We start from the raw sequence: 24,882 nt of genomic DNA on the forward strand, positions 1-24,882 counted from the left end.
TCTATCGTTGCTGCCGTCGATCGAGACGATTCGTACGGACTTTTGCAATCCTGTAACGAACCTCTAGATGACCGTTAACATTCTACGCCTGGGTGTTATAATAGGCTCTTTCTCGTAAACTCGAGCAGGGACCGAGAGAAGATACTTCTTAAGATATGAGAGAGCTGTGGAATATCAGAGTTGATGTGGACCACTGGTTCCAAAACTTCGTTTCGAGGACTGGAGGGACGACCGAATTGCATTTACTTCTTTCAGATTAAGATCCAGGACATCTGAAACACTATCCAGATGTCCGGCACCTTCTTTCTATCATGACGCACTGAGAGATGTTCAGAATAATTCCTAGATCTTGAATAATATTTCAGTTTCCGGTAGGAAAAAACTGTGGTCTGAATTGCAGTCTATTCGGGGAAACAAACTTCTTCAGGAAGGAAATGGTCCCCAGCAAGCTCATCCATTCCCTCCCCGAGTATGCTTACTTCCCTATAAGGCTGCGCTTTGCCTAAGCAGGAGAGCATATAAAAGTGCAATGTTGCGGTAGACTCGTAGTTCTATACCGTGCGGTAACGAGCACCAAAAGGATTAAGAGATAACTCTGTTGAACATAGTAAGGCAAAACTAATGCAAACGTTTATTTATTCACGTAAGAAATCCCCTCAATCTTAGGCTAAAGTCCGTGATTGTAGGACAGAGATACAGTTAGTCAGTCAATCCCCGCAGGAGAGACGTAACCGCCAGCACAGAGATACGGTTAGTCAGTCAATCCCGCAGGAGAGAGAGACGTAAACCTACGCGCATGACAGCGCACGATCTGTTACTGGCTCGGTTGGAACTTGGACAGTCAGACACAGCAGCAGCCAGCAGCTTACGAACGTCCGTCTCTTAACTTTTATGTCTGGGTTGCCAGCTACCCTATTCTACGAAGAAATAGGTCCGTTATTTTTTGAACAAAAAGAGACTCTCAAGCTGGTATATTTAAGCGAAACAGAAAACGCTAAATATATACATGCGTTTGTGTCGTCAGAACACTACCATACAACGGTAAAAGATAAATCGGAAACTCCTGGAAGGCTGCAGGGAGTGACGATTAAATGTCCTTAAAATAGTAGACAATAGACCTCTCGGTTGCCATCCGAAGAGGTAACTACAGCAAGCGTGTATGACTTGAACCAACCAGTAGTAAAATAACGCAAGGCAAAAAATGTTATTATATCACAATAAAGTTTGTTCATACTTACCTGGCAGACATATATATAGCTGAATTCGGAAATAAAGCTACATACATATCTGACAGGCAAGTTTCATGAACAAAACTTAGAGAATCGAAGCAGACAGCTCAAGCTTCTTAAGATACTGGACATAAGCGTTCATTGACGTAGTCTACAAGTCTATTTCTTGTACGAGTCTGCGAATGAGGAAGGAGAGCTCTTCCGAACCTTGTCCTTATTCGCTTACGCAATATCAAGTAATGAGATGTTTGTCAATGAGAACTAACCCATTAACGGTACAGAGAGATATTTTGTCAATGAGGGGAGACCCCACTTACTTGACAAAACGATAGTATATTGTCAATGGGGGAAAGTCACTGAATTGACAAAACATAATCCAGGAAGTCGAGCCTTTTATTTTTCGATTCCCGTCTCAAAACAAGGAAGGGACAAGAATCCTGTTAAAGAGACTGGGCTTACGGTAGGTAGAACGACGATGCTCAATCGGCATGGAAGTTCGACTAGAAACTAACAAAATCTATCATCTGAAAAAACCCTTTCAGATGGTCTAAAAAGCTTTAAATTTATTGGCAGTATGGCAAAGGAAGTCCTGTCTTGCGCTTTCCTGAAGAGCGTCCTTTTGATGAGTGCCTTTGCAAGAATCCTACTGAACGTTGCCGAAAATCCTGACGTTCAGGACGTCGAGCCTTTACATAACCCGTAACTGTCTTATCTCAAAGTCTTGACTGAGGTAGAGAAAAACGAGATCTTCCCTTGAGCTTTCCTTAACTCCATCCACCTTTGCGAAAAGCAATATAATATTGACAGAGACCTCTTGAATTCACGAAACCCGAGGTCTTGCTGGGTTTCGAAGACGAAGTTCTGTTCACTTTCTTGAGGCTCAAATCTTAAACAAGAGCTTGAAGAGTTCAACAGAAACGTTTCTGGTGCGCGCTCGGCGTCCACTGGCGAGGACGCTCGGCGTCCTGGTGCGCGCTCGGCGTCCACGGCGAGGACGCTCGGCGTCCTGGTGCGCGCTCGGCGGCCACTGGCAAGGACGCTCGGCGGCGGCGAGGACGCTCGGCGTCCACTGGTGAGTGCGTCCATCGAGCGTCCTGTTCAAGCCGATCGTCCAAATAAGCGTGCAGAAAAGCGTCACGCTCCTGACAGGCGTCAAAACAAGCGAGAGAAACTGCCTTCTTTTTCCTATTTCTTGGTGGAAAGAAGTACACGTGATCAGGCAACTTTCGCCTTCTTACTTCTCACTGAAACACATAACGAGGGAGAAGGGACGTGAAGTCCTCTTCTATAAAGCTTCTTAGAGGGCGCGAGTCCTTCCGAGAGCTCCAAACCCTTGTGCGGGGAGGACGCCTCGGAGGACGAGAAGCAATCCTTCAGGATTCGTGCATGTGCACGCACTTTGGCAGTCTGGGATTTTCATCAGAAACTGCCGAAGGCACGCCAGATCGGTGGGGTTCCCTGTAACCCTCCTTCGGCTTTCGACATGCCCTCTCCCTTGGTTCTGGGAGTTCGACAGAGGTCTAGACCTAGAGGCGTTATAAGGCCGATCTGACGCACCCTCCACTACACAAGGGGCACTGTCACTGCACTTAGCCACTTCACTATTGCTCTCTAAAGCAAACACTTTCGATTCTAAGTTACGAATCGAAATAGTATAAGAGAAAGGGCAATAACCTCTACAGACACTGTTTTAGGGCCCGAAGGCAACATTACAGGGTTAGGCGTAACAAAAACAGAAGTAGAACTCTTCACAACAATGAAGGAGAGCGATCACCTCTCGCAGACATAGTCATAACCCGTAGGCCCTACTACAGCGGTTAGGCAAAAATAAAGTCTACCAGGGAAGGTTAGCAGTATCACTACCCTGACTTTTGTAATTGATTAATTGCGTACATACTAAACAAACTTTTTCCTTACGGAATTAGACACGTTTACTGATTAATTGCGTACATACGAATCTACTTTTTTCCTTAACGGAAATAGACATGTTTACTGATTAATTGCGCCCCCCAAGTGCGGAACTACCGAAGCTTTCGGTAGCCACACCCTATCTTTGCAGACAACACCCTCTGAAACTAGCCTAACTAGATTCAGATATCTTATGCAAAAATGAATCAAATTCAAATCAATTTAAGATAGCGTATGCCTAGCCACAAATCCAAGTAAATAAATTAAAAGACAATTAGGATACTTAGCGGCAAATGAAGTTTCCAAATCCTAAGCCGGAGGTACTGAAAAGCACCCCGGGTGTTTTTCAGTACCGGCGACAGAAAATTTATGAATAGAAAATGGGAATGGTTCCTGATACCCGCCTCCCAGCGGCGGGAATGGGTACTAACCACCTGGCCGACCACTGCGTGTGTCGGAAGTTTTTTAAATTCTGTCGGACTTCAGAAAATACAGCTATATATATACCTGCCAGGTAAGTGTCATGCATGAAAAGTAAATTTACTTTATCTAAGAGAGAGACAGAACAATTAAAACTACTCTGTTAGTACAATTAATTTAAGACAAAAATTCCATTGGAAACTTACCTCAGATAGCTGCTTTAAAGACAGATTTTCTATCGGTTCTTTAAGCAGTGCATTTTCTATCAGCAGAGGAATTGCAATCTGCAATGCTTGTGAAACAGATGTTGAGGGCAATTTCCTAAGAAGAAATTCCAAATGAATAAGCCCTTTTAATTCCAGATCATTGATACTGTGTTTCAGAAGCTGCAAAACAGAACTTACACTGTAATTTCATGTAGTACATGTGGAGCAATTCCTTAACACTGTCTACATTACAAAATGATATTGTTAAGATACAATAAAGTTTTGTACATACTTACCTGGCAGATATATACTTAGCTATAGACTCCGTCGGACGACCGAGTCTATAGCTAAGTATATATCTGCTGGGTAAGTTACTTGTACAAAAATGATATTGTTAAGATACAATAAAGTTTTGTACATACTTACCTGGCAGATATATACTTAGCTATAGACTCGGTGGGACGACGGAGTCTATAGCTAAGTATATATCTGCTGGGTAAGTTCCATGTACAAAAATTACTGTTAAAAGTCATTCCCTCATAATGTAACTGTATCAAACTTCTTAAATGGGATGGGAAATTCAGTTTGCTTCACTACAATGTATATCAAAATCAACATAGAAATTTGTTTCAAAAATACAAACCATTTCATCTACCCTTACACTTCAAGTGTAATAGTATACTGAATAGTCCCAACTAAAGAAAGAAGGCTGATCTCACCAGATGGTACTAAGGAGTCCTCTTTGTAAAGAGATCACAACACAATCACTTGTGTTTGTTGACGGTGAATACAGTAGTGCCTCAGGTTACGAAATTAATCCGTTCCAAAGCGGCCTTTGTAACCTGATTTTTTCATATCCAGAACTACGTTTTACATGCAAATTCCCTAATTTGTTCCAAGCCCTACAAAAACACCGCAGTAAATTTTATAATAAAGCTAAATTGACCAATAAACAATGAAATACAACAATTTGGACCATTCAACACCTAACGTAACCGTTACTGTACCTGTAAATAAAGTGTATTAGTGTAAAGGGTACAAGAAATACTGTATGCACATGTACGTACGTATGTAGTAAAATGTGGAACCTTACCTTTCGAGTGAGGCGATGTCCGAAAGTGGCGACAGAGGAGGAGGACAAACGGCAGAAAACACGAACACTTAACTTTACAAAGCACATTAAAAAATGGCAGAAAACATTAACACTAAACTTTATGAAACACATCGTCTCCATAGAAAGCATTCTCTTCTTTCCGTGAACTTCACCAACATTCTTGGGACCCATGACTAATGACTAAGTAATTAAGTTCACACACAACACGATAAAGTAACTTACAGTACATACAACGAAAGCAAAATCACTAACACGAATTTACGTTAACGAACGAAATTTAAGTGAACAAATGAATTCCACGTGTGTACAATAACGCTGCTGAAATGAAATGGTCGAGGAACTCCCTTATGTAGATGCATGATGGGATAGATGCTGACCAATAGGAGAGCAGGATCTTACGGCAGTAACTATAGCATCAGGAACCAATGGGAGAGCGAGAGGATGGTGGCGAGTCTACTGAGTTGGCAGCGTGCAAGTTTTAAAATTGTTCTTGGCGGCCCGGGCAAATCTCGGAATTTACAGTACACCCTTTCGCGACCTGAATTATTTTTGTACAAGCAAAAAAATCTTTGTCTTTGCCTTTGTAACCTGGATTTTTCGTACGTAGGGACTTTCGTATGTAGGGGTATGACTGTATTTTCCTAGCCTAATCTTTCCCAAATATGCAACAATCATGCCATCTACCCACCTGTTCACGTTCCTCAGTCCCAGTATAATCCAGTTTAAGACTTTGAACAGCACCACAACCCACAAATTCCTATAAGATAGAGAGCTCTCTCCTGCCAGACCAAACACCAAATCCTTCTCTCTTGCTCTCACCGCTCTGCCTTCATTACATTTCCAGGCCATGCGGCCGCAATCTTGTCTTCTATGACGTCACAACACAACTTCAATACATTAAGACATTTTCTAAAATCAAACCCATGTTTCCCATACATTGAACAATGCCAACATTTCACAAAGTTTTGGTTAATGGCAGTTTTCACTTATTGGCACACACCTGGGAACAGGACCCCTGCCGATAACCAGGGACTCCCTGTATACTTAATCAAATGTCTAACTGATGATAAAAGTAAACTCATAGCTTCAAGTTTACCCATCCATTTTTCCTGAATCACATACGGGGCATTAGAAGATGGAGCAGAAGGGGTGAGAAGGTGAAAGAACAGAGGAGATCCATGACTACAGACCTAGCTGTACGTAAACTAATGGCCTCTTGCATCTTCTGATATCTCATAAAATTATTCATTATCACTCGACCACCCCTTGCATTCTTGTATTCTTAAAGGAATTAGAAAAAAACAAAATCACACTTCTTATCCCTACCTGTAACATCCATGTGACTGTCATACCCAACCGAATTAATTCAGTTTACACAAAATTTGTTTATACTGAACCTAGTGTTTCTATCTCTTCCCTCTATAGATGACCTAGCACAAACAAGAAACCAAGCATAATAACCTAAAGGAGACAAAAAAAAGCCAGAAATATTCAAAATTATCATAGCCGATTCACACTGAAAACACTAGAAAACAGCATGAAGAATTCTGACTAGAGCATAAGCATTCCAATGCCTTCTAGTGGGAAACAGTTGATAACAGACAGTCCATCCTAGTTGGTACCTAATGCCATGAAGATAGAAGGCAACTTTAAAAGTAGGTAAGAGTAAAATGCCTCAATATACACACTATTGGCGCAATTTCAAACACTATTGAGATTTTCTGAAACAACTAACGAGTCAAAGATTTAATAAAAGTGCTAAACAGACTGGAACTTTTTCAAGGCATATTTGAAACTATTCTCCCAAATATGGCAGGGGATACTGACATGAATCCTGTGGATTTTAAAACTATGGTACATTTCTATTTTAGTAAATAAAAAGAATTAATACATTTACTTTGATTATTTCTGTAAATAAAAACAAATAATGACTTTCACAACTCTTACTGATGCAATGCTAAAACAGTATTAAGGATATAAAACTTGCCAATCAACCTGTGAAATAAAATTATTACCGATAAAAAAACTATTTAAACAGAAGCAAATATTGACTGCAGAATACTGAAAATACATTATCTAAATACAAACCTGCAAAACAGTCCCGACAAGTTTTGAGCGTACATTCACTTTTAAACGACACAAATACTGTAAAAGTAAGAGCAACTCATCTGCTTCCATCCTCCGACTCAGTTTAAGAATTCTCTGACAAATTTCCTGAAAGTCCTCGTTATGATGAAGTTCCTCAAAATCAACATCCCTAAAATATTCAAATTATTATTAAAAGCTGAAGATTTAGTAATGGTTTTAGTACAATAATTGTAAGTTTAGGTGCAGGACAGTATTTCAATCTGTAATTCATTTCACAATCAGATGTAAACAATCCCAGTTCTTCAAACTGATTTGTGAACTAAAAATTGGCTGTAAGCAATTTTACTAGCTAGTATGGTAACTATATCTTAAATAAACTTTCTCACATTCATTGCAAAAAGGTACATGACAATATAAAGGTACCAAAGGTTCTACATTATCTTCCAAGCAATTAAAAATAAGAATCACAAAACAAATACAATGAATTTGGCTCTGTAAAATATAAGGCTCGGCACTTACAAGTACATACTGTATGTATATAACCCATCAGTGATACAAAAGTGCCAAGCACCAATAGCAAAATGAATAAACATTAGCTTTCCCAGACACATATCTAACAATATTCTAAGGACATTTGTTTCATGACCCACAATTTTCTTCGAAATTTTAAAGTTAATAGTCAGTGAATTACCTACCAAACTAAAAAGCAGATAAAAAATATTAATAACTTTTTAAAAAGTCCTCATAATAGCCAGTCTTCAAATAGAGAAACATATCCAGTTATGTAAATGTACATATATTTAAATTTAAAACTTTAAGTTTTAAATTTAAATATATGTACATTTACATAACTGTGGATTTGTTTCTCCAATCACTTTTTTAATGAATTCATTGAGCTCATTACACACAGCATTGAAATTTAGTGAGACTTTTATGAAATTTTGTTATGGTATACATGAAAGGTAAATTATATGATGATGGTACCACCTTTATGACTTGAATAATGTCTGGAGACAATATAATTACTTCTTTTCATCAATGTTGCACCTCTCAAAGTAAGTATCATATTTAATTGCATTTCTGACCTTGGAACCTGAACACAATATTTCATGCATATAAATCCAGAACTACTATTAGCTGTATCTACATGTAATACATATGTATATAAGTAGGTACAGAGCTGCAAACTCCGCTCCTTCAGCAATCTGGTGATTTCCACAAAAGGCAGAGTGGTGAGAATGCCTTTAATATATTCTTGCCATTCTACAGACATGAAGATGTGGTTGCCATAGGCCTTAATTGATGAAACTCTCCTCCCATTTGGGGGTACATATTTTCTTTGCCCAAGGGGCCCAAAACTCTTTTCTAAGTAACTCTGATGGGATTGATTTCCATAAGTTGCAGTACAGTAGTGAAAGTGTGACTGCATGCCAAGGTGTATAAGGTATTGATGGACAAGGGAAAGATTCTGAAGGAATGTGTTAGAAGAATAACTATTCCTGCATATTGGGGTAGAGGTGGTAGAGGAGACCATAGGAATTATGAGACAGTTCCAACATCACTCCCAGATTAAGTCCATATTGACAATCCTAATGATATGATAGGCTATAACCTAGCCATGTTTCTGATTCTAATGTGGCTACTAATCACAATATTTTGAATATTACATCTGGTATAACAGTAAAATTTCCAAAAAGATTGACTTTCTGATTTGCCATGTTCATTAGGTTTTTTTTGTGTTATAATGCACTGAGTTTTTATCTGAAAGGAATTTAAGTATTTCACTGAAGATATTTGTTTCTGGTTAAACAATTATGATTTCTGTTACTGTATGGTGCTATTTGATTTTGCTGTTTCTGCAATGATGATGATGTTGCAAGTTTTTATATGTGAAGTCTAATCTATGTTCTTGCTGTTGAGATTTATGAGACCCACACACTTTTCTGGGGGTTATTCTTTTCTTAATGGGAAGGATGTTATGTGAATATGTATTGTTTGGAGACTGAAAGAAGACGATCCTTATGCTAATTCTGTATGTTTACTCTTGTTGAAAAATAAAAAGAGGTTTGACTGCTGCAACCCCATTTATCTCAAGCCCTCCTCTGAAACCTCATGTAACTTGCTTAATTAAAAATGCTCCAGGTCATGCAACAGAAGGAAAATAGTCTACTGAAGAGTCACTTTCTTTCCTTGAGTCCTGAGATCAACTGATCTTGGCTAAAGACTTGCAACATAGCTCCAGTTGGAGAAAACTATAGGTTCTTGTTAACATCTCTTGCACTGGAACTCAAAGGGTGACAAAAGGCCATCTTCCTCAGGCTGTTGCAATATACTGTGCTATGAAGAGTGGTCATACTCAGAATATCTGCTGTGATTTCTGTTACCAAGATGTCTGTCACCCTCTCAACCAAGGGAGCAAGCAGTCATGGATTCATGGTCACAGTCTCTGTGTCTGGAGGTATGATGGATAGCACTCTCTCTGATAACTGAAGGAATCTATGATGATAAAGACCTTGGTGAGGTATGTCAGTCCTTGAAGATCCCTCTAAGGGGCTGAGGACAGATATCAGCTTGAATGGTTACCAATGGTGATAAGTCAAGAGCAGGCAATCATCAACAACTGGTGCCATGATGGAATGTCTCCAAGCCAAGGCAGAGACACATCTGCAGGTACAGGAGACTCAAAATCCTTCGTAGTCATGGTCAGTGTAGCTTCCCATTTTAGTGCACCAGTGACTGCTGGGGCAACAGTATCTGGAAAACCAGCAGTCATTAAACACAGGTGCATGGCAGGGATAGTAACATTGTCTCAGGCACAACTGCATTAGTTGGTCTTGGACAAGTCTCCATCAGTCTAGAAATGCGTGAGTACTCATTGATTGGGGTCATATCTGCTGAACAGTTTAAAAGCAGAGTTGGCCACCCAGTCAACAGGCAAGGCAATACTTGAACTAACAGACAAGAGCAGGTAAGCTGGCCAGAAGGCAAGTTAGGTGTGCTGTGTGTGACTGGTAATGGGCTGGTCAGCAGGCAAGACATGTGAGGAATGGGATTGACAGGCTTCAAAATGGTCAACTGGAAATCAAAGCAAAAGGACAATCATCAGCAGTGGTCTAGGCAGTGGGCACAAGTGGTCCCCCCCCCCAGTGCAAAGCAGTCAAAGAGCAAGCACAGAATGAAGACTGCATTGGAACTTCCTCTTAGGGACTAAATGTACTTCACAAAGGCCAATAATGAAGACTACTTTGTTACTAACTTAAGCTGAAGTGGAGAATATAAGCAGTTTGCTTAGAAAAACTGAAGATCATTAATTCAAAGAAGGGATGCCCATGAGAAATCCAAGTAAATTAGGTATATATACCAAACACCAAAAACAGTTAGCTTGCTTTGGTGCAGTACTGTAATTAAAAAAGGGAAAGAAAGTGGTCACCAAGACTGGCAACTCACTTCCAAACATTAATTAGGTAACAGCTCAACAGCTGGCAAGAATACTCAACCTATTATAAATTATAAAAATTACTGAAATTATATGTAAAATACAGGAATCACATAGTACTGGAATGAAGCACTGTCTGAGAACTGCATTCTCAGGTTGTTCAAAGGTTAGCTACTTACAAAAAGCTGCCATTTATGAAGTCAGTGATCCAAGAAATGATATTGGGGACATAAAATTACCTACTAAATGCAGGAATCACTGCTTTATCATTTACTGGGTGAAACTAAAGAGAAAAAGGCTGAAAAATAAACTGATTACAAAAGAAATGGCAATTGAATTAGTAAAGCTGTTAATAGCTACACAAAGTTCATGACATTGTAAGGTTATTTGTTCATATTTGCATGTGGATCCAGATGGCACATGCAAGGAGAGATTTATTTCTTCTGTCTGAGATACAAAACACTGTTGAATCTAGGAACATCCGGAGTTTAAAACTTATGTATAGCCACATATGTATATGATTGAACGGGTTTTGACGAAACAACCTTCCTTCAGGCCTTTGGCAGAAATATAGCCAACTGAATAATATCTAACATATATAATACTTTACAATTTAAAAAAATAAATGCCACCTAACACTTCCGGCTACAAGGCACAGCTCCCATATAACTTACTGTGCATAATAAGGTTAAAGTGCGATATACTGTATAAGGCATGAATTAATTTTCAGAAAACTGAATATGCAACTATAACTGCTTAACCACTGCAATAAAATCATTCGTGTAATAAGGATAAAACAAACATGATTCAGCAAGCAAACCCTTACCCTCTGCTAGCTAAGAGATTAAGAACTCTGAGACTCCTCAATAAATGGCGATGAGTCATGATATCACAATGCTTTATATATAATCCTAGGACATCATGTGTTGTTTCGCAGTCCTCTATCCTTTTTATTAGGATGTCTTCATGTGTTTTTCTACGCTGACTTGGCAACATGTACTCCTTTTGTTCAGGAGAGAATTTTTCCTCCAATTCCAGTAATATATCATCATCTTCAATTTCCTTTGTTGTCACTTTGTCTGCTGCTATGGAAGCTTGTTGAAGAGCTGTCAAACTAGGATTGTCTGTAAATTGATAATAATTTATTTTACAACAGGACTTCATAAATTCATAAAACATCAATTATACAAAAGATACAAACAATATAACAGTAAAAAATTTCCATATTCATGCAAAAAAGCTTACCAATTTATGACACTTCCCTGAAAACACTAAGCCCTACGTGTACAACACCAAAATAGGTCACAATTTATAGATTATCTACAATAAAAAATGAGTTATTGCATCTCAAATCTACTGTAACATATAAATTTCCACAATAAAATATATTATTTGGATATTTATCTTCTGTTAAAGATAGCCAGCAGGCAATGGCTACTCATAAAAGATCTCTCAGCTGACTTGTAGACTGTCTAGTTCACCTGTTCTCCCACTTGGTGCATTTTGAATGTTGTAGCTCTTGTCAGAATTCTCCTAGACAGCCCAATATGTTGTGGGGAGACTGGGTGGGATCTACTTTAACAGTAAGTATTAAAATAGTAATAAATTTCATTATGAAGATTTATATTATTTGGGATGTATCTTCCCTACTGTTAAAGATGGGTTATTCCCAAAGAGAAGAATAAGATGGTGGGAAGTGCAGCTATATAAATTTTGCTCAGCTAAGTGAATTAAAAGTTTCTTGCATGAACCACAAAACATTATTTCCAGATATGGAATCCTCCGTGGATATTACTGCTGCCAGAGAGTGGATTCCATATATGCTTAGCAAAGAGCAGCCTTGTGAAGAAAACCACTTTGGTTTCAGCTAGTATGAATAGGAGCAACATGAAGGGACCATTGTGCCTGAATTCAAAAGGCCCTAAAAGAACGTATGCACCATCACGTTCCCCATAAAATCAAAACCTGGGATTTAAAATCAAAGATCCTAAATGACTGTTCTTCCTTTTGACTCAGGAAAAGATGTTATCTGCTATTACTAATGGAATAAAGGCTTTATAGTTCTTGAATACAATTTCAAGATCTTTAAGGTAGTGAAAAGCGACAATCTTTTAAAAAAAATTAAATGAAGTAGCAACCGCTATTACATTATGAATATTTACCTTCATTAAAGGCAATAGATCTGGATCTAGTTTATTATGCACTAACCTGATCAAATATTTAAAGATAAAAGAAACTGCAATCTCTGACAGGGGGGTTTTAGGTCATTTTACACCACAATACTCTGTGCTTAACTTTAACTTATATAAACCTTAATCACCCTAACAGGGGAGAGAAGTGCCTCCTATTCATTCCCCACTAAAGAGGTCAAATTCACAATTTATACTGGAAACTGGATATGGAATATTAAATTTAGGCCAAAGGACAAGTACTGGGACCTATGAGGTCATTCAATGCTCGAAGAGAAATTGAGAGCACTAAGAAACAATTGTTAAAAGACGGTGGAAAGTAAGCTGGAAGAAAGAAAATATGAATGAGGTTCAGTAAGGAATGAAAGAAGTTGCAGCCAACATAATGCCCAAAGTGCACCAAGCCAGCACTACTGCTCTACCGGACACAATTTTTACTACTCTCAGTAAAAGATTAACCTTAAGATCATTCTTAGCTATGAATAAAGGCAAAGAATATAAAATAGAACCCCCTTCACCCTTTCTTAACCGAGAAGCTTAACCAAACATAAACATTATGTTCGCTATTGAACCGACTTTTTTTTAGTAATTCAATCAATAAAAATAAACTACATGGGTCATATTTTACGTGGCTAGTATAATCAATGCTCTTCACATATAAACTTTTCACTGAAGTATCTCCAGAGAAAGAAGACAGCAGAGAAGCACAGAAAAACAAAATTACATATGGTTTCATACTTGTGTAGAAGATTTTTTTTTACATTTTCATGCAAGCATGTCTAATAAAAAACCAACATGCTTTCTTGGGTACATCTTTTTTTCTCTTATAACTGTAACAACAACGTCAGAGCATATAATGCATTTGATGATTACTGCCCAAAAGTGCAAGGCAAAATGATGTACCCTAACTTCCCTTCCACTCGAGTTGCCACACTCGATACCACAAGTGAGTGTTGCCATTTAACTTTTTTTTTTCTTTTAACTTTCACTGAGAGATTACAATTGTTTCCAAATACTAAAGTTTAATCATCTATATATATGAATATATGTAAGTGTACATGTATGTACAGTGGTTGCCCCCTATAAGCGGGGGATGCATACCAGACCCCCTGTGAATAGTTAGAACCCGCAAATAGTTGGAATCCCTATAAAACGCTGAAAACGTCCTATTTTGCTAGTTAAAACTCAAGAAAAACCCACTAAAAATTTTTATACTTGGTTTTTTTATTGTTTTATCACAAAATGCATTTTATGATGAAACTGATAAAAAACCCAGGAATTTGTGGATATTTCTCATAAAAAAATACTGCGAATATGCAAATTTTCTGCGAATAATGCGGGGAAACGTTCCTGAGAGAAATCCACGAATGTGTGAGTCCACGAATCTGGAGAACACGAATATGGGGGTCCACTGTATACACAGTACATATCCAAATATCTAAATCTAGGTAGCCAGCAATAATGCTTGCTTTGCTTCATCACATGCCTAGCAGTGTCCAACACCTTCCTGAATAATTCAATACTGTTTGTTTTGCTCCAAACCCATCAAACCGAAATTACCGAATAATTAGAGATCTAGAACTGTGAAGAGGAAGGTTGGTAGTGCGTGTGTACCACCTTCATGTACCCGGTACTATGCAATAGTCTTGAATAGTGGTAATCCGTGTACTACCCCAAATGACAATTTGTCGAAAATTGCATTTTTCCTAACTATACAAACCTGAGGTCCTTTAACAAAAAATAGGAAGTAGCTAGCGGCAGCTGGAACGGTCGTAAGCTTCGAACAAGGGGAGAACGGTAGTTAACTGCTTGTCCGATCGTCTGGGAGGTAAACAAATCACTTTTGCTTTTGGCCCATGCAAAAATACGCAGAGTGAGGGGTGGCATGAGGAGGGACTATATGTAAAGGACCTCAGGTTTGTATAGTTAGGAAAAAATGCAATTTTCGACAAATTGTCATTTGTTCCGATACGTTAATACAAACCCTCGGTCCTTTAACAATAGGAAGACTCACTTCTTGGTGGGAGGAATCTGAGTCTTTTGATGAACAGACTGGTGTTCGTCCATCCCTGGAATGCCTCCCTGTCGTAAGAGCGAGGGAGGGATCCAAGCCTCTGTCCGATTGATCGGGGTGTGCACCGCAGGATCAATGGTCAGACCTCTGGGCCGAGTACTAAGAGAGAGGCAAGCGTATCTCTTGTACCAGCATTGTAAGAACTTTTTTCCTTTACATGAGCAAATGTAAAGTAATGGGTTTGTCTCATGTAGGCATCCACTTCTCCCCTTGTTGGAGAAAGTGGTGGATATATACTCCTATCTCTAGTTAAAGAGATAGGATGGAGCTCTGTTGAATAGCTTACCTGCATCTGACTCCCTTCCAGTAACGACCGTATCCCTCTGCCCACAGGTAGAGGTAGAGAAAGATGGTGAAGAGAAGCCAGTTCACTCTCTCATTCGCAAAAGCTGCATTCATGTTCTCCCACCTCATCCAGGAATCGATAGCTGGTTCTGCCTAGCTCGAAATGGGTGCATATAGGGTAAGCTTACACAACGTGTTGAGCAGCCAACCACAGGTCCCAAGGAAAAAGTATCCAAGGACTTGTGGGCAATATCCCGAAGGTAGAAGGACGTGAAGGTGGTCTGGTTGGCCCAGACACCTGCCTTCAGGACCTGCGCCACGGAGAATTCTTATGGAACGCTAAGGAGGGTCCGATACCTCTGACTTCGTGGGCTCTCGGTCGGAGCGTACGGATGTCGTCGCTACCATCAGCCTCGTACGCTCTCCTGATCACCTCACGCAGCCAGAAAGAAAGCGTGTTCTTGGAGACTTCTTTCTTGGTAACCCCAGTGCTAACGAAGAGGCGTTCGACACTCAGGCCTGAGATGTCGAGTTCTCTTCAGATAGCGCCGTAGCGCCCTCACAGGACAAAGCAGCAGCACTCATCCGCATCGTTATCGGTGAAGTCCAGAAGGGAGGGGATTGTGAAAGACTCGAACCTGTCGTCAGGGATCGATGGATTCTGAGTCTTAGTACGAAGTTCGGGACGAAATCGAGCGTCACAGATCCCCAGCCTCTGGTATGTTTAACATCATAAGAAAGGCCATGTAGTTCCCCTACTCTCTTCGCCGATGCCAGGGCCAGCAAGAAGAGGGTCTTGAGGGTCAGATCCCTGTTCTGACGACTCTCGGAGTGGCTCGAAAGGTCTTCGAGTCAAACTCCTAAGTACGAGAGTCACATCCCACGCAGGGGGCCTGAGTTCCCTGGGTGGTGGGCAAGACCTTTCGAAGCTCCTCATTAGCAAGGAGATCTCGAACGAATTCGAGATGTCCAGTCCTCCCCTCAGTTTTAGGACGAGAGCCAGGGCGGCTCTATATCCCTTAACTGTGGGTACTGAGAGGATTCTCTCGGCGAAGAAACACGAGGAAATCCGCTACCTGCTGAAGAGTGGCTCTGAGAGGAGACAGACCCTGTCTACGACACCAACCACAGAAAGACGGCCCACTTCCCCTGGTACACAGCTGCAGAGGACTGTCGGACGTGTCCAGCCATCTCTGTTGCTGCGCTACGAGAAAAGCCTCTCGTTCGCAAGAGATGGTGGATAACAGCCACCGCCGTGAAGTTGAAGGGACTGGACTGCTTGTGGTACCGTTCTACGTGTGGCTGGGCTAGAAGGTTGTGCCAAGTGGGTAGCTCTCTCGGTGCGTCCGCAAGAAGAGCCAGCAGGTCCGGATACCAAACGGCTTGCGGCCGTTTGGGAGCCACCAGATCATTCTGAGATTGGGAGTGACCAGCACTCGACTGATCACTTTCCGAATCAGACAGAGGAGGGAAAGGCGTAAGCGAAGAGTTGTCCCAGGGGTGTTGGAGAGCGTCCCTCTGCAGCTGCCCATGGGTCCGGCACAGCTGAGAAGAAAACCTGGAGTTTTCTGTTGTGCCGGGTGGCGAACAGGTCTACGACCCGGTCGCCCCCACAGGTTGAAAAGCATTTCCGCCACGTCTTGGTGTAGAGACCATTCGGTCCCTATCACCTGATCCCGACGGCTGAGCTTGTCTGCTACTACATTCCTCTTGCCTGGAAATGTAGCGTGCTGACAGCTCTATTCGAGTGAGCCGTGGCCCCACTCGTGCACCTGCACCGTCAACTGATGGAGCGGAAGAGACACTAGCCCCCCCTGCTTGTTGACATATGCCACTACTGTGGTGTTGTCGCACATCAACACCACTGAGTGTCCCACCAAGCGGTCCTGAAACTCTTGGAGAGCGTAGAACGCCGCCTTGAGTTCCAGGACATTGATGTGAAGGTGCTTTTCGTGATGGTCCCACACACCTGCAGTCAGCAACTCCTCCAGGTGTGCGGCCCCATCCCTCGGTCGATGCGTCTGAGAACAGAGCATCTCCGGGGGGGGAGTGCGTATGGGCACTCCTCTTAAGAGGTTTCTTGTCGTCGAGCCACCAGGCTAGGTTCCTGCCTCACCTTGTCCGTGATAGCCACGGGAAAGTAAGGAGGATCCCTTGGCCTGAGACCAACTCTCCCTTAGCCTCCACTGGAGAGACCGCAGGTGAAGACGCCCGTGATGGGACTCTAACTTTCTCGAGTGACGACAGATGGCCGATCACGACTTTGCCATTGCTGTGCTGCCTGTTCCTGCCGAGACAGGAACCGGCCGGCTGCCTGCCTGAATTTGCTGAGCCGCAAGTCTGCGGGAAAGACTTGCCCTGCTACCGTGTCTATCAGCATACCCAGGTACTTCATCTTCTGCTTGGGTTCGAGATCGGACTTCTCGTAGTTTATCACGATCCCCAGATCGCGACAAAACTTGAGGAGTCGATCTCTGTCCTGTAGCAACTGCGAGCGGGAGCTCGCCAGGACTAGCCATCGTCGAGATACCTCAGAAGACGTATCCCGTTCGAATGGCCAAGCCGACACCAGAGTGAACACTCGCGTGAACACCTGTGGGGCGGTTGAGAGACCGAAACAAAGTGCCCTGAATTGGTACACCGTCCCGTCGAAGATGAAGCGGAGGTACTTTCTGGAGGACTGATGGATGGGTATTTGAAAATACGCGTCCTTCAAGTCCACTGAAAGCATGGAAATCGTTCCCCCCTGATCGAGTCGAGCACTGAGCGTGCCGACTCCATCGTGAACCGCGTCGTGCGAACGAAGCGGTTCAGGGGAGAGAGGTCTATCACCGGACGCCAGCCCCCCAATGCCTTCTCCACTAGGAAGAGGCGGCTGTAAAAGCCCGGTGACTGGTCCTCCACGATTTCTACGGCTCGTTTCGCCAGCATGTCTTGATCTCCTGTCGAAGAGCGTTGTCCTTTGCTGATCCCCGGACATAGGTCTGTAGGTGGACCGGATTGGAGATGAGGGGGGGCCGAGACTCGAAGGGGTAGTAGATATCCCTCCCGAAGGACATCTACTATCCAGTTCTCGGCGCCGTAGCGCTGCCAAGTCGCCCAATGGCTCGCCAGGCACCCCCCCACTTCCGGCAGCAGGTGAGGGGGAACGCCGTCCCTAGCGTTTCCCACCTCGTTTCGACTTCTTTCCAGCACCCCCCTCGGGGAAAGGAGGGCTGGGAGGGAGGGCTGGTTGCGGCCTCCTCTAGCAGAAGTTTGAAACTACAGGAGTCTTCACACGGGGCTTTGGACGGTGCAACCGTCTTCGCCGCCGTGGAAGCGCTAGCCAAGCTCTTTGGTTTGGCCGCAGTTGCTCGAGAAATATTGCCCAGTAAACCCTTCGAGACTGCCTGGTGAACTAAGCGGTCACTCTCGTCAGTGCGCCGCCTTTCACCGCAGCGTCCACCATCTCTCCAGGGAAGAGAGCTGGGGAACTCCTAAGAGGTCCATTTCTAAGCCCGAGTGCCGCCTCACGCGCCCGGCCCCCTTGGTCACTCGGGTAAGGACTGCGTCCCTACGTCGAAGAACCAAGTTGGCCCACAGGTTAGCAGTCTGATGGGCGAGGTAAGAGATTGCTCTTCCTCCAGACTGGCACAGTCTCCTAAAAGAAGCGTCGTCTTCGAGAGCAGAGCTCCCAGAGCCGGCCGCTACTTTGGATATTGTGAGGGACCACAAATCCAACAACAGGAAACTGCCTGGAATGCTGCCATAGAGGTAGATTCCAGGGCAAGTGCCTCCTGCTGCGAGAACCATAGGTTCTCCGACAGGAGCTGCTGCAGGGACACACCTGGAGTCAGCCTCGCTAACTCCGGGTTACCTGTTTCGGCAGTATCGGTGGGTCTTCCGAAGGCACGTAGAATCGCCTCTGCCGCTGTAGAGGAGGAAGCAGCTTAGAAGACCGTCCGGACTTTAGCGAGTCCTCCCGTCCTGAGACGAGATTCTCCACCTGATCCAGGACCGAGTCTGCAAGCTCCGATCGCGTAACCCCACCATCATTTTGGGTTCCCCTCTTGGTGGGACCCAAAATGATTCGAGCCGGGACGTGGGCTCTGCCGGTGTAGCGGCGATCCTTCCGCGAGGTCATTATGCAGACGCATCAGCTTAATGACCTCCGCAAAGTTCCTCTGTATTCTCGGGAGTTACAGCGTCTTGTTGGAGTAGTACCGTACCAGTCCCAGCAAGCAGCATATCCCGCGATACTCCTCCTTCAGAAGGAGGAACAGCGACAGACCCCTGACGGTCGCCTCCAACTACTTGCGCGTACGTTCTGGTCGGTCCTAAAACCGTGCCTGAGCCGTACGGCGTCAATAGCTGGGTCACGAGGCGGCGCACCTCTCGTGATCGCTCCTCGGTACCTCGCTTCCCTCCCGGTATAGCCCGAGGAGGTTGAAGGTACGGGGCGGGAAGGCAGACCTGACGCTCCCCCCTCGCTCGCTGGCAGGGACCAGCGTGCGTGGAGGGATGCTGCTGATCGTCAACCCGCGGTGACGGTCGAGCAGCAGGCCTAGCGTCGCCGCTCGCCTGGGGCGATTGGCTCGGCTGAGAAACGTCGAGACCGATCTCTAGCGTCAGGCGAGCTGCCGCTGGTCACCGTCTCCGCCCGGTCCCATCGGGAGCGGCGGACGGGTGACCTGCTAGGCTCTCTGTCGCGTCGAGACCGGCCAGCGTCCTCTCGGCGCGTCAAACCGCTGGCACCAGCCGTGGCTGGTACCGGCGGCCGTGGGGACTCCTTCCTCGCCTCAACCCGTTGGCCGGTCAGCGACCGTCACGTCAGCCCGAGCAGCCAGTTGATCGCTGCGACCGAGCGTCCACTGGCCTGGCGAGAAGTCGTGTGCACGACTCTCGCCAGTCTTCTGCTCCGCGCCGCTGTCTTGACGGCGAGCGAGCTCGGGCGTCAAAACTTTGGCTGGACGTCTTCTTTGGAAGAGCGTCCACTCGGTGCTTCTCGCGAACGAGAAGCGTGGCCGAGACGGAACCTGGTTTAGCGGCAGAACCGCTAGCACCAGGTGAGGACAGAACACCAGCCGAGGCCTTGGTGCAACCTCTGGTCCCCGTCAACTTCTTCTTTGCAGAAGAAGCGACGGGCCCCGTTCCCGAAGGCACAGGAGGACCAGCAGAAGAGCTCCCCAGCTCGCCTGAGCGAGCCGGGCCCTTAGAAGATCCCGAAGGAGTCTTCTTAGGGGGGGAGGAGGCAGCCTTCTTCTTCTTCGGCTGTTTAGCCTTAGAAGTCGAAGGGGAAGGAGAGGCAGCAGACGACGAAGAAGACGACAAGACGACGACGACGACCTTCTTCCTCTTCCTCTTCTTCTTCGCCAGGCTCCGCAGGACAGACGTCAGGTCTTCCATCCAGGAGGGAGCCGGGGCAGTTGCCGAAGCAACAGGGCCCGACTGCACCTGTCCGGAAAGACCTGAGACTGTGACAGCACCACCAACAGCAGGAACAACAGGAACAGGTCCGGGAACAGCAGGAACGGCAGGAACATCTGAAAGTGAATGAGCAGCAGCCCTCCCCGATCTGAAAAGGAATGAGCGGCTGGGGACAGCAACAGGTACGGCAGGCACGGGCAGGTACCACAGGAGAGCCAGTCCTGTCGGCAGCTACCGTCATCCTCGGCACTGGCGGCAGGTCCAGGGGGGTACTCTTTGGGCAGCGGAAGTCCGGGGTCGGCAATACAAAAAAACCAGGTGGTGGTGGCACCGTCCTCTTTGGCACGGCAGTAATGGGTTTTGTATAGCAGCCGTGGGTGTCACCGACATTATATGTGGCGTATACACCAGATGCGGTGGCATCTCATATGCTGGTGTCGTTACTGTGGTTGTAGTAGTGGTCACCGCACCATGAGTGACCACTGCCGACCCCGCCAACCGCTGAATCAACCCTTGGATGCTCGGCACTCCCTGCAGTCCCAGCGACTCCCACACCTGTCCAGGTCGTCCTTCGCTGATGGCACACCTGCGGAAGCAACAGTCGGGTTAGTTAGAGGGGTTTTTCCTCCACGCCTGGGGGGAGAAGAACCCCCCCCAGAGCGGACGGAAGACCCCGAGTACAACTGGACGTCCGGGTAGCGGGCGCCCTCATCCACACTCGACGGATCGAGAGAGGAGAAGGACTCCGCTACCCCCCCCGCAGGGGAAGGCGCGAAACATGGGGGCTGGCCGGGGCAGGAAAGAGGACGAAGTGTCCGTTACAAAAGGAGTCACTGGACTTCCGATGACTTCTTGGGCGGCCTAAGTCTCTTCCTGCCCTCGTACAGCACCCACTGCGCCTCGGACCAATTCATACATATTACACAGGGCTCGTTGCGGGACACGTCTCGTCCCCGACAACGAGTACAAACCTCGTGAGGATCTACATCGCAAAAACGATCTAAATCCCCCGACATCTACGCCCCACTCCAGCCCGGGACACACTCTACGGGCGACCGGAGGGCGTGGTGATATCTCCATTTCTTCTTCACTCATTGCAAGATCAATAAAAGAAATGCACAAGTACTTACAATCACTCTGATTTATACAGAAAGAGAGGGCAAATACTCAAACTCAAAGCAAACGACAAGCGGGCAGAGCGATGACGAGCACGTCCTTCCCACCCCCACACGGCCGAAAGCAAAAGTGATTTGTTTACCTCCCAGTCGCGCGGCGCGCGACGATCGGACAAGCAGTTAACTACCGTTCTCCCCTTGTTCGAAGCTTACGACCGTTCCAGCTGCCGCTAGCTACTTCCTATTGTTAAAGGACCGAGGGTTTGTATTACGTATCGGAACAAACAACCTGTTTGGTAAAGAAGGGGTTAACAAAAACCTGCTTTATGGTAGAATGCATGAAATCACTCTGTTAGCTATCACTCATACTACCAGTGTTTTCATAGTTAAATACTTCAATGAAGCTGATCCCAAAGGACAAAAAGGATCCTCAGAAAAAAAATGTTAAAAATGTCAAAATTCCTTGGGAGAGACTGATAGAGAATTCAGGGGCTTCAGTCTCAAATGATCTCACCACCTCCATACAGGATGGATTATTAGAAAAATCCAACTGGACATGATGCAATACCGTGGAAAGCTTGAATCTATACCCTCTAACAGCAGGCACCCTAAGTCTCTTAATATACGTAAGTATATTAAGAGACTGTCTATAGTAGTACGGGCACTGGCAATCCCTCTAGAATGGCACCAAGAGCAATATACACAAACAACAGTCATCATTTCTACAGAATCTTTCATTCTTGGCTTTGCTTCCCATAGAAGACATCCCAAATACAAAGGCAGAATGACAATACCATAGCTGTCTTTGCTTGCAAATATTTAAGCAAAGAGCAAATTCATGCCTGCTCTCTGCTGAAGTCTCCTGAATTTAATTTTACAGTAAAACCTCAATTTTACATGATTCGAGTTGCATGAATTCACAGACATGCAAACTTTACATTGGAACCTAAAAAATTTTTGTGCAAGTCTTTTTTTATGTCAGACCATAGGTCTTGATGTTATCCTTGCAGAGGGTGGGACGGGGTGAGGTGTCTGGTTGACATGCAACATACAACTGTCAGTTCAGTTTCCAACTGCAGAGAGTTTAGTCTGGGGAGCAAAGCTAAAAATCTGTCTCATATGACAAACACAATTGGAATGATCTTTTACTGTGGTATGGGATCTGGGTTCTTTGTAGTACAGAGGACCAAGCTAAAATGATATTGTTATGATACAATAAAGTTTCATACATACTTACCTGGCAGATATATACTTAGCTAAGACTCCCGTCGTCCCCGACAGAAATTCAAATTTCGCGCACTCCCGCTACAGGTAGGTCAGGTGATCTACCCGGCCTGCCCTGGGTGGCAAGGACTAGGAACCAGTTTCCCGTTTTCTATCATATTTTCTCTCTTCCACCTGTTTCCTGCGGGGAGGCTGGGTGGGCCATTAATCGTATATATCTGCCAGGTAAGTATGTATGAAACTTTATTGTATCATAACAATATCATTTCCATACAATCAACTTACCTGTCAGATATATAGTTAGCTGATTGGCACCCTTTGGTGAGGGTAAGAGACAGCTAATATGGAATAGAACAGGTAAACAACTATGTTGTAGGTATAGAAAAAACCTTGGTTCCTACCTGATAGGTGGTAGACTTCGTGGCTGTTGCCCGGTAGTCTGCATCACCTCAAGACTTAAGCGAGATATATGATCTATGGCCAAGAGTTCTTGTGGGTCTGCCGATGGGGTATGAACCGCTTACTCGGCAGAGCCTGAAAGGACTTTGTCAATGGGTACTGGACCACTTCTATGACAATACACCTTATGAAGGAGCACACAACCAATCCCGACCACCTGATCCTAACCACCATGTTAGTAGAAAGAATTGTTCTGAGTTATCCCCAAACTCATTACAACAACCATAACTCGAAAACACAATACGCATACATACATAAAATTACAAAAATTTTTTTTTACCATACTCCTCCAAAAAGATATCACAAGAGTTCCTTACTGAACAACAGTGACTGGCCGCCTGTGCAGCATCGAGCCCTCTTTGTCAGCAGAAATCTAGAACATATCTAGTAGAAGGTATGTACAAAGTTAAGGATTGGTGTTGACTCCTGTACCGAGTATCGTATCCGCCGATACGAATGGACCCAGAGAAAAACATTTCTCGTAGGTCACGCGAACGTCTTTCAGATAGTGAGATGCAAATACCGAGTTGCACCTCCAATATGTCGTATCAAGGATTTTCTTCAGCGACATATTCTTCTGAAAAGCGAGAGACGTCGCCACTGCTCTTACCTCATGAGCCTTCACTCTTAAGAGTCGGAAAGAGTCGTCAAGACAGAACTTGTGAGCATTTGTAATGACGCTCCTTACAAAGAAAGCTAGCGCATTCTTTGACATGATTCTTGTGGGGTCTTTAATCGAACACCAAAGACCTTGTCTAGAGCCTCCCATTTGTTTCTTCCTGTGTAACTAGAACTTAAGCACTCTTACAGGCAAACGAGACCTTTCTGCTTCTCTACCAACGAGACTCGATAAGCCTTTAACCTCGAATCTCTTGGGCCAGGGATTCGTGGGGTTTTCGTTTTTAGCTAGAAATAGTGTTCTAAACGAGCAGAAGGCCGAGTCTCTGTTGAATCCGACTTCATCTTCTAGGGCATGAAGTTCACAAATTCTTTTGGCTGTAGCCAGAGATAAGAGAAACAAGCATTTCCTTGTTAAATCCCTAAACGAAGCTAAATGAGGAGGCTCAAATCTCTCAGACGAAAGGAACTTGAGAACCACATCAAGGTTCCAGCTGGGAGGAGCTGGTTCTCTAGACTTTGTAGTCTCAAACGATCTAATAAGATCGTGTAGATCTTTATTATCAGCAAGCTCTAGGCCTCTATTTCTGAAGACTGCCGAAAGCATGCTTCTGTATCCTTTTATAGTAGATACAGACAAGTGAGAGTCCTCTCTCAGGAACAAAAGGAAATCAGCGATTTCGGTTACAGAGGTACTGGAGGAGGACAACTTCTTAGACTTACACCACCTTCTAAAAACCTCCCACTTAGACTGATAGACTCGTCTAGTGGAAGCTCTGCGGGCTCTAGTGATAGCGCTTGCAGCCTTGTGAGAAAACCCTCTCGCTCTGACAAGTCTTTCGATAGTCGAAAGGCAGTCAGAGCGAGAGAGCGGGGAGGTTTTGATGATACCTCTCGAAGTGTGGCTGCTGAGAAGATCCATCCTTCTTGGAAGGGATCTGGGGAAGTCTACTGTCCACTCCAGCACCTCTGTGAACCAATCCTGTGCTGGCCAAAAGGGGGCTATCAGGGTCATTCTTGTCCGTTTGGACGCTACGAACTTTTTCAATACTTGTCCCGAATTTTGAAAGTTGGGGGGAAAGCGTACACGTCTACATGAGACCAATCTAGC

At 44.4% G+C, this 24,882-nt stretch overlaps 2 protein-coding genes across 2 annotated transcripts in view; one reads left to right on the forward strand and one right to left on the reverse strand.

Moving 5' to 3' along the window:
* The window catches only part of LOC135207207 (uncharacterized), a 63,229-nt gene extending 51,704 nt beyond the window's left edge, over positions 1 to 11,525 (reverse strand). The window contains exons 1-3 of the mRNA XM_064238810.1: positions 11,228 to 11,525; positions 6,966 to 7,134; positions 3,764 to 3,943 (exon numbers count right to left, since the gene is read on the reverse strand). Coding sequence (XP_064094880.1) covers positions 3,764 to 3,943; positions 6,966 to 7,134; positions 11,228 to 11,397 — 519 coding nt within the window. The 5' untranslated portion in view covers positions 11,398 to 11,525. The remainder of the gene's footprint in view (positions 1 to 3,763; positions 3,944 to 6,965; positions 7,135 to 11,227) is intronic.
* A 3,587-nt stretch (positions 11,526 to 15,112) lies between these two features.
* The window catches only part of LOC135207192 (dynactin subunit 5-like), a 45,830-nt gene continuing 36,060 nt past the window's right edge, over positions 15,113 to 24,882 (forward strand). The window contains exon 1 of the mRNA XM_064238762.1: positions 15,113 to 15,127. Coding sequence (XP_064094832.1) covers positions 15,113 to 15,127 — 15 coding nt within the window. The remainder of the gene's footprint in view (positions 15,128 to 24,882) is intronic.

The sequence above is a fragment of the Macrobrachium nipponense genome, chromosome 32 (genome assembly GCF_015104395.2).
Source record: "Macrobrachium nipponense isolate FS-2020 chromosome 32, ASM1510439v2, whole genome shotgun sequence".
NCBI lineage: Eukaryota > Metazoa > Arthropoda > Malacostraca > Decapoda > Palaemonidae > Macrobrachium > Macrobrachium nipponense.